The sequence below is a fragment of the Salmo salar genome, chromosome 18 (genome assembly GCF_965601325.2).
Source record: "Salmo salar chromosome 18, fSalSal1, whole genome shotgun sequence".
Lineage (NCBI taxonomy): Eukaryota > Metazoa > Chordata > Actinopteri > Salmoniformes > Salmonidae > Salmo > Salmo salar.
In genome coordinates, this window is record NC_138308.1 from 92,094,153 (window position 1) to 92,103,957 (window position 9,805).

General features: G+C 40.3%; 1 protein-coding gene across 2 annotated transcripts; it reads left to right on the forward strand.

Moving 5' to 3' along the window:
* The first annotated feature begins 175 nt into the window (after window positions 1–175).
* On the forward strand, window positions 176–8,206 carry LOC145850233 (uncharacterized). 2 transcript variants are annotated; one of them, XR_006760260.2, is made up of 3 exons: window positions 176–416; window positions 6,169–6,232; window positions 6,929–7,294. XR_006760260.2 is itself a non-coding variant. In XM_082965303.1 (2 exons), the coding sequence occupies exons 1-2, from the start codon at window positions 251–253 to the stop codon at window positions 7,768–7,770; spliced, it is 1,008 nt and encodes a 335-aa protein (XP_082821429.1). In that variant the 5' UTR covers window positions 180–250; the 3' UTR covers window positions 7,771–8,206. The 2 variants fall into 2 exon arrangements, 1 of the variants encoding a protein (XP_082821429.1); XM_082965303.1 differs by lacking the exon at window positions 6,169–6,232 and having other exon boundaries at window positions 180–416; window positions 6,929–8,206.
* The last annotated feature ends 1,599 nt before the right edge of the window (window positions 8,207–9,805 follow it).

A 9,805-nucleotide genomic window follows, 5' to 3' on the forward strand; every position in this document is an offset into this window, starting at 1 on the left:
TTATTGATGTAATGCTGTGTAGAGTAATGATAAACAGTCGACTCCTGATGAATCATTGATTATGTATGCTGCCTTCCACAGTAGTAACTCCCATCCAGCTGGCAGCGCTGTTGTGTGGTTCCGGGTTCGCCAGCCAATAGCACAACGTATTTTCTAAGATTCCTTGATTAAAACACGGAAGTAAGAATTGGAGTAAAGAAAGACCCATTGACAGATCTGAATATACTACCCAACTCTCATTCGACTTAAAATGTATAAACTACAGTTGTTGAGTGTGTTTTTAAATGATCGTTTAACGGCGGCTGCTGTGGAGATTTTCGGGGAAGTAGAGAAAATTGTAGTGGAATACCAGGAGGAGAATGATCGGCTACGGAGCCTGCTGCGGATCACACCAGACATAAAACTATGTAGAATAGGTTCGTATGTGGATCTACCGATAGCTTGCTTCATCCCCTAATGAGCGGTAAACATTGAGGGGGTTCGATTAATCCCGCCCGGACGCCTGTTTACGCGTGTTTTGCATCGGCTGAAAGTTGATTGCATTCGATTTGGAGCTGGGCAGCCTCCCGGTGTTGTGCCGAAAGCTCCCCCCCTGCCACAATCCTAGCAGGGCAAGTTGCAGCAATGAAGGATAAACGGTCTGAATGGTCTGTTCACGCGAGGGGAGGGGGGGGGGGGCTTTTCGGTACAACACCGGGCGTGATCCAGGTGCCCAGTTCAAAGGGCACAGCGTAAAGTTGTCGGTTCAAAAAAAAAGGGACTTAATTAAGCACGTGTAGTAATTACTAGGAATCTGTGAAAACACCAAATACTACTCAGTGGATGTAGATTAGCCAGCCAAATAGAGAAAGGAACCAGCCAGGCCTTCCTTGTTCAACATTTTTGCTGAATGAGCTTTATTTTGGGTGGCCTCTGGCATAGCCGGGCGAAGTAGGGGTGCTGCCGCCCCCTTACATTTTCTTTGCAACTTAAGTGCGACTCGAGTTTCCATCTTCTCTGAGAAAGACGTTATTTTACAATCTAAATGTCTGAACATTTAGGAATTCAGTGTATTGTTTAGTTGTTTTGGATATGGTCTATATGATCCAGACAGTCTTCTAAGTGGACAACATGACACCTTTAAACATCTTCTCATGAGATTCAACTTATTTACAGTTTACTGCAAGATATTAATTGCCACAAGTGATTTTTGTTCTCCAAATTATGTATTTTATTAAAACATTAACATTTTCTTGAAAAATAAATTAAAGTAGTGCTGAGCTATTAACCGAATCATTGCGTATCATTGCATTTTGTAACAACATAACCATGTCAACACTTCTATTAGGTCAAATAAAAGTCACGTATCAAAATAGCAATTCAATCTGTTGTTGACCAAATTCGACACTCATTGACCTCAAAACAAAAATTCCTCACTTCGTGTTCTTATTTTCGAGGACAAATTTTGGGCGGAGTAAACCCTCTCACTTTGCCTCTTCATCTGTGACGTAGTTCAGTGCAGAAACGTGGTAATTAACTACAATGACCATAATCCATTGTGCCTGTTCTTTCCGGCCAGAGACAGAGGCGGATACACACAAAGATCATATGAAACCGCATGAGAGAGAAATGTAGTCTGCACAACACAACGACGAGAGGGATAGAGATAGTTTAAGGTAGCTCTGCCTTATTGATAGTTGAAGTAGTTGCTAATAGTGGTGAGGAAGAGGAGTCTATCGTGTCCGGAAGCGACTTCACCATTCATATTCGGGGTTCATCCAAACATCGTTTTAAGCTTTGTTTGACTATTTATTGACAGTTACAGCTGATTTCGGGATTGTATATCTATTAGAGGTCGACCGATTATAATTTTTCAACGTCGATATCGATTATTGGAGGACCAAAAAAAGCTGATACCGATTAATCGGCCGATTTTTATATATATATATATATTTGTAATAATGACAATTACAACAATACTGAATGAACAATGAACACTTTTATTTTAACTTAATATAATACATCAATAAAATCAATTTAGTCTCAAATAAATAATGAGACATGTTCAATTTGGTATAAATAATGCAAAAACAAAGTGTTGGAGAAGAAAGTAAATGTGCAATATGTGCCATGTAAAAAAGCTAACATTTAAGTTCCTTGCTCAGAACATATGAAAGCTGGTGGTTCCTTTTAACATGAGTCTTCAATATTCCCAGGTAAGAAGTTTTAGGTTGTAGTTATTATAGGACTATTTCTCTCTATACGATTTGTATTTCATATACCTTTGACTATTGGATGTTCTAATAGGTACTTTAGTATTGCCAGCCTAATCTCGGGAGTTGATAGGCTTGAAGTCATAAACGGTGCAATGCATGAAGCATTGCGAAGAGCTGCTGGCAAACGCAGGAAAGTGCTTTTTGAATGAATGCTTACGAGCCTGCTGCTGCCTACCACTGCTCAGTCCAGACTGCTCTATCAAATCATAGACTTAATTATAACATAATAACACACAGACATACGAGCCTTTGGTCATTAATATGGTCATATCCGGAAACTATCATTTCGAAAACAAAACATTTATTATTTCAGTGAAATACAGAACCGTTTCGTATTTTATCTAACGGGTGGCATCTCTAAGTCTAAATGTTCCTGTTACATTGCAAAACATTCAATGTTATGTCATAATTACGTAAGATTCTGGCAAATTAGTTCGCAACGAGCCAGGCGGCCCAAAATGTTGCATATACCCTGACTCTGCGTGCAATGAACGCAAGAGAAGTGACATAATTTCCCTAGTTTAATATTGACAGGTTCTTTTAACTAAATATGCAGGTTTAAAAATGTATTCTTCTGTGTATTGATTTTAAGAAAGGCATTGATGTTTATGGTTAGGTACAGTCGTGCAACGATTGTGCTTTTTTTCACAAATGCGCTTTTGTTAAATCATCCCCCGTTTGGCGAAGTTGGCTGTCTTTGTTAGGAAGAAATAGTCTTCACACAGTTCGCAACGAGCCAGGCGGCCCAAACTGCTGCATATACCCTGACTCTGTTGCACAGAACACAAGAGAAGTGACACAATTTCCCTCGTTAAAAGAAATTCATGTTAGCTGGCAATATTAACTAAATATGCAGGTTTAAAAATATATACTTGTGTATTGATTTTAAGAAAGGCGTTGATGTTTATGGTTAGGTACACATTGGTGCAACGACAGTGCTTTTTTCGTGAATGGGCTTGTTAAATCATCCGTTTGGCGAAGTAGGCTGTGATTCAATGATAAATTAACAGGCACTGCATCGATTATATGCAACGCAGGACAGGCTAGATAAACTAGTAATATCATCAACCATGTGTTGTTAACTAGTGGTTATGTTAAGATTGTTTTTTATAAGATATGTTTAATGCTAGCTAGCACCTTACCTTGGCTCCTTGCTGCACTCGCATAACAGGTAGTCAGCCTGCCACGCAGTCTCCTCGTGGAGTGCAATGTAATCGGCCATGATCGGTGTCCCAAAATGGCGATTACCGACTGTTATTGAAAACTTGAAATCGGACGTAATTAAATCGGCCATTCCGATTAATCGGTTGACCTCTACTATCTATTTTCTCTCCTTAAATATAAGTCAACTGATTTATTTGTTTGTCTATTAATTTTTTAATCGAACATTTCAACGCCAGCTCCTGATATCAGGGTATAAAAACAACAATCTCTCCTGAATTAGCCTAGTGCGCGTGTGCACCCAGCTATATCATGTCCCAAGGTTGTTTTCCCTGGGTTTCCCTAGCTAAACTAGCTGGCTAGCTGAACTATGCTAGTTTTCATCCTCATTGGCAAACTTCATAAATATACTGCACCCTCAACTTCAAAACGAATTTGCTAGTTATACAATAAGACATTCGCTGGAAAGAAACATGAAAACTGACGTTTTGTTTTGAGATATCTGTCGTAAGACAACGGTGGCGAAGGATTGCTACTTAACGCGGATCCAAGTTCAGTTTTGAGATCCACTGGCTCGTTGGGATATGTCGTGATTTTGCCAACACAGCCAGATACAGTGCCTTGCGAAAGTATTCGGCCCCCTTGAACTTTTCGACCTTTTGCCACATTTCAGGCTTCAAACATAAAGATATAAAACTGTGAATTTTTTGTGAAGAATCAACAACAAGTGGGATACAATTATGAAGTGGAACGAAATTTATTGGATATTTAAAACTTTTTTAACAAATAAAAAACTGAAAAATTGGCCGTGCAAAATTATTCAGCCCCCTTAAGTTAATACTTTGTAGCTGCGATTACAGCTGTAAGTCGCTTGGGGTATGTCTCTATCAGTTTTGCACATCGAGAGACTGACATTTTTGCCCATTCCTCCTTGCAAAACAGCTCAAGCTCAGTGAGGTTGGATGGAGAGCGTTTGTGAACAGCAGTTTTCAGTTCTTTCCACAGATTCTCGATTGGATTCAGGTCTGGACTTTGACTTGGCCATTCTAACACCTGGATATGTTTATTTGTGAACCATTCCATTGTAGATTTTGCTTTATGTTTTGGATCATTGTCTTGTTGGAAGACAAATCTCCGTCCCAGTCTCAGGTCTTTTGCAGACTCCATCAGGTTTTGTTCCAGAATGGTCCTGTATTTGGCTCCATCCATCTTCCCATCAATTTTAACCATCTTCCCTGCCCCTGCTGAAGAAAAGCAGGCCCAAACCATGATGCTGCCACCACCATGTTTGACAGTGGGGATAGGGTGTTCAGGGTGATGAGCTGTGTTGCTTTTACGCGAAGCATAACGTTTTGCATTGTTGCCAAAAAGTTCGATTTTGGTTTCATCTGACCAGAGCACCTTCTTCCACATGTTTGGTGTGTCTCCCAGGTGACTAGTGGCAAACTTTAAACGACAGTTTTTATGGATATCTTTAAGAAATGGCTTTCTTCTTGCCACTCTTCCATAAAGGCCAGATTTGTGCAGTATACGACTGATTCTTGTCCTATGGACAGAGTCTCCCACCTCAGCTGTAGATCTCTGCAGTTCATCCAGAGTGATCATGGGCCTCTTGGCTGCATCTCTGATCAGTCTTCTCCTTGTATGAGCTGAAAGTTTAGAGGGACGGCCGGGTCTTCGTAGATTTGCAGTGGTCTGATACTCCTTCCATTTCAATATTATCGCTTGCACAGTGCTCCTTGGGATGTTTAAAGCTTGGGAAATCTTTTTGTATCCAAATCCGGCTTTAAACTTCTCCACAACAGTATCTCGGACCTGCCTGGTGTGTTCCTTGTTCTTCATGATGCTCTCTGCGCTTTAAACGGACTTCTGAGACAATCACAGAGCAGGTGCATTTATACGGAGACTTGATTACACACAGATGGATTCTATTTATCATCATTAGTCATTTAGGTCAACATTGGATCATTCAGAGATCCTCACTGAACTTCTGGAGAGAGTTTGCTGCACTGAAAGTAAAGGGGCTGAATAATTTTGCACGCCCAATTTTTCAGTTTTTTATTTGTTAAAAAAGTTAGAAATATCCAATAAATTTCGTTCCACTTCATGATTGTGTCCCACTTGTTGTTGATTCTTCACAAAAAATTACAGTTTTATATCTTTATGTTTGAAGCCTGAAATGTGGCAAAAGGTCGAAAAGTTCAAGGGGGCCGAATACTTTCGCAAGGCACTGTATGTACACAGTCGTGTACCCTTAAGCTTTTTAAACTGACTATCGTATTTGTTGGTTAAATTAATATAATAAGTAATGCAGGAATGTCACGAGTTAATTGACATGAGAAAACTCGAGAAAATAGCAACTCTACAGAGCGCAGTGACTAATGACAAAATGACATCTAGACATGGAAAAAACACTCCAAAAAGCATAACAGTATGCAAATTAAGGAGACAAATTAACATCTCTCTTAACGATGCGATTCTCTAGGCTACACTGAAGAGTCACTCACTTTAGCGTCACTGTCTGGCAAGTCCCGACATGGGCTTCATATCCTAGGAAAATACAAAAGAGATCTTTGGTTATTTGAGCTGTTCTTGCCACAATATGGACTTGGTCTTTTACCAAATAGGGCCATCTTCTGTATACCACCCCTACCTTGTCACAACACAACTGATTGGCTCAAACGCATTAAGGAAATAAATTCCACAAATACACTTTTAACAAGGCACACCTGTTATTTGAAATGTATTCCAGGTGACTACCTCATGAAGCTGGTTGAGAGAATGCCAAGAGTGCAAAGCTGTCATCAAGGAAAAGGGTGGCTACTTTTAAAAATCTAAAATATATTTTGATTTGTTTAACACTTTTTTTGGTTACTACATGATTCCATATGTGTTATTTCATAGTTTTGATGTCTTGACTATTATTCTACAATGTAGACAATAGTAAAAATACAAGATAAACCTTTGAATGAGTAGGTGTGTCCAGACTTTTGACTGGTACGGGTGTGTGTGTGTGTGTGTGTGTGTGTGTGTGTGTGTGTGTGTGTGTGTGTGTGTGTGTGTGTGTGTGTGTGTGTGTGTGTGTGTGTGTGTGTGTGTGTGTGTGTGTGTGTGTGTGTGTGTGTGTGTGTATGGTGTGTGTGTGTGTATGGTGTGTGTGTGTGTGTTAGGTTTTGAATTGGAGGGGGGGTGGTGGCATGTAATAATTGGATTGAATAATTTCCTTGGCACCAATCAGCAAACTAAGCATTATTATCAGACCTGACCACTGATATACCCTCCAATGGGGGAAAAGCATTGCCAAACAGGCACAGGCTGTATGTACTTTACACAGTGGGTTAGTTTATTACTGCTAGACTGAGATACAATGTCTGTCTAGAAGCTGGCCCTAACTACCTGAACTGAGGCACGTCTAAAGAGATACAGTCTCAGTCTAAAGGCTGTTTAGATCTTAGAAATCTATCATTCAAATGTATGATTCAAGTGTGTGCACCTCCTCTCCTTCTCTCCAGACTCCCTGCAGCTCTCTGACTCTGAAGAGGAGGTTCCCCCTGAGCAGCAGCACTGTGAGCAGGAGTGGAGCCCCAGTCTGGGACAGAAGGACCCCAAGTTCACACAGATTAAAGAGGAACAGGTGGAACTCAGGAGCAGTCAGGAGGAAGAGCAACTTCAAGGGCTGGAGGCCGATATCATAGAGTTCAATTTCACTCCTCCTTGTGTGAAAAGTGAATGTGATCAGGAGGACCCAGTTCAGTCCTTGACTCTTCGCCAAACCCAGATTGTGGAGAACAGAGAGAGTGACTCTAAACCAGTGGATCTCAAACCTTTTGGCACTGTGACCCACCTAAAGAGTTTCAACATTCCTTGTGGTCCTCCAGATAATCAGAACAATGCCTACAGCCACAGTTCAGCTATATGCAGCGACCCAGTAGCACTTGATAGCAGCCCACAATTGGATCCCAGCCCACAATTGGATCTGAACCCACCAATGGGGGAACTCTGCACCTGCTCCTTTTGTGGCAAGACCTTCAAACAAAAAGGAAATCTGTCCATGCACATGAGGATTCACACAGGAGAGAAACCTTTTAGCTGTGGTGACTGTGGGAAGAGCTTTATTCAGAAGGGGGACCTAAGGAGACATATCCTGACTCACACAGGAGAAAAACCATTTAGCTGTAATTTTTGCTGTAAAAGCTTCAATCAGAAAGGGGACTTAAGGAGACACATACTGACTCACACAGGAGAGAAACCATTTAGCTGTGATTACTGTGGTAAAGGATTCATTCGCAAAGAGCACCTAACTGCACATATACGGACTCACACAGGAGAAGTGTCGGTCTCAAGCAGAACCTAACCATGCAGAAACTGGTAAATGTTAATGTTGAAAACATTCTGTAAATAAAGTTTGATTTGAATGATGAGGTAATTATCAAACAGTACAGAGGATTGTAGGAAATGCACAGGTCTGCTGTTCAAAGTCTGTAGAATTGTTCTCTTCATTCCTGTTTCTAATATCTGATCTTTTGATTAGGAATGTCTCTCATGGTGATAAAGGGCAGCTGATGTTAGGAAATATAATTCCAGAAAATATCTCTTTCCATTTTTCCAAGAGTATTTCTCATCAACTCAGACCTAATGCTGCTCATTCATTATCTGTATTGCGATTCGATATTGTGATGTTATTGCTATTTGATGTTCATAACCATATTACTCCCTATATGTCTCCTGCAGAGAGACAAGAGAGCATCAGAAAATGTGTTTTGATCATGGAAATAAAAGTGCTGAAAACATGTTGGCTCCCTATTTAAAAAGTAACGAGCTATAGGTTGAAACATACTTGAGTTTTGGTGCTGGTACAGCCAACTAGCAAAACAAATATATATATACACTTTCTAATTTTTTTTACAAATCGATACTTGGAGTCAGAGTATCGATATAATATCGTCCAAAGAAAATATTGCGATATGTATCTGGATAGATGTTTCCCCCATCCCTATTGCCTACTGGCTATACTTATGATCTGCTGGCCAGATTGTAACAGCAAACAGATCAATGTTTTCCTGCAGTAAAGTAACCACACTTTTGACTCAGAGGATGCTAAGCAGTCAATCTCTGAAACAGCTAGCTACAAGTACTTGAAGTAGGCTAACCACCCAACAGACACAAACATTATCAAGAATGCCTAGCTTCAACCATCTAAGTTAGCAAGCTGGTTAACTAGTAAGCTAGACTGTTGGTTTATAAAAGCCAAAGAAAGCTAAACTAGTTTATGAATTTCTCATGCATTTAAATGAATAGATAGACGGCTAATTTTGCCATCTAGCCAGGCTAATGTTGCTAACTAGCTAGACCATGAGCTAGCTAGGTAGATAACATGTATTGTGTAAATGTACAACTTCCCAAGATTGATTAAATTGACAATTATGTGAAATAATGTAGCCAATTTATTCATTACTAAATGTAGCTAACATTAGATAGTTAAACCAGAGGTAAGGCATTTGTAGTTCTGTATGATAGCCTCATTAGCAGCTAATTAGCGTTTCGTTTGGGATGGGGGGGGGGGGGGGTAAATACAGGCAAGTATATTGATAAAATTCTCCTTGCCCGAGACAGTTATCATGCCAGGGTAAGTCTACATGAAACACAGCCCTTATTTTAAGTGTTTCTAAAATCCCCTCTAGGAAAAATGAAGTAAATCAGTATCTCCCAAAAGATCAATATATAAAATGCATTTTGACCTGGACTAACCGGTGCCCCTGCACATGGACTCTGTACCAGTACCCCCTGTATATAGTCTCACTATTGTTATTTTACTGCTGCTCTTCAACTACTTGTTACTTTTATTTGTTATTTGTATGCTTTTAACTGCATTGTTGGCTAGGGGCTTGTAAGTAAGCATTTCACTGTAAGGTTTACACCTGTTGTATTCGGCATATGTGACTAATAAAATTTGATTTGATTTATAAAGCCCTGTTTACTTCTGCAGATGTCACAAAGTCCTTATACAGAAACCCAGCCTAAAACCCCAAACAGCAAGCAATGCAGGTGTAGAAGCACGGTGGCTAGGAAAAACTCCCTAGAAAGGCTGGAACCTAGGAAGAAACCTAGAGAGGAACCAGGCTATGAGGGGTGGCCTGTCCTCTTCTGGCAGTGCCGGGTGGAGATTATAACAGAACATGGCCAAGATGTTCAAATGTTCATAGATAACCAGCAGGATCTAATAATAATAATCACAGTAGTTGTCGAGGGTGCAACAAGTCAGCACCTTAAGAGTAAAGGGCAGTTGGCTTTTCATAGCCGATCATTCAGAGTTAGAGACAGCAGGTGCGGTAGAGAGAGAGAGAGGGAGAGAGAGAGAGAGGGAGAGAGAGAGGGAGAGAGGGAGGGAG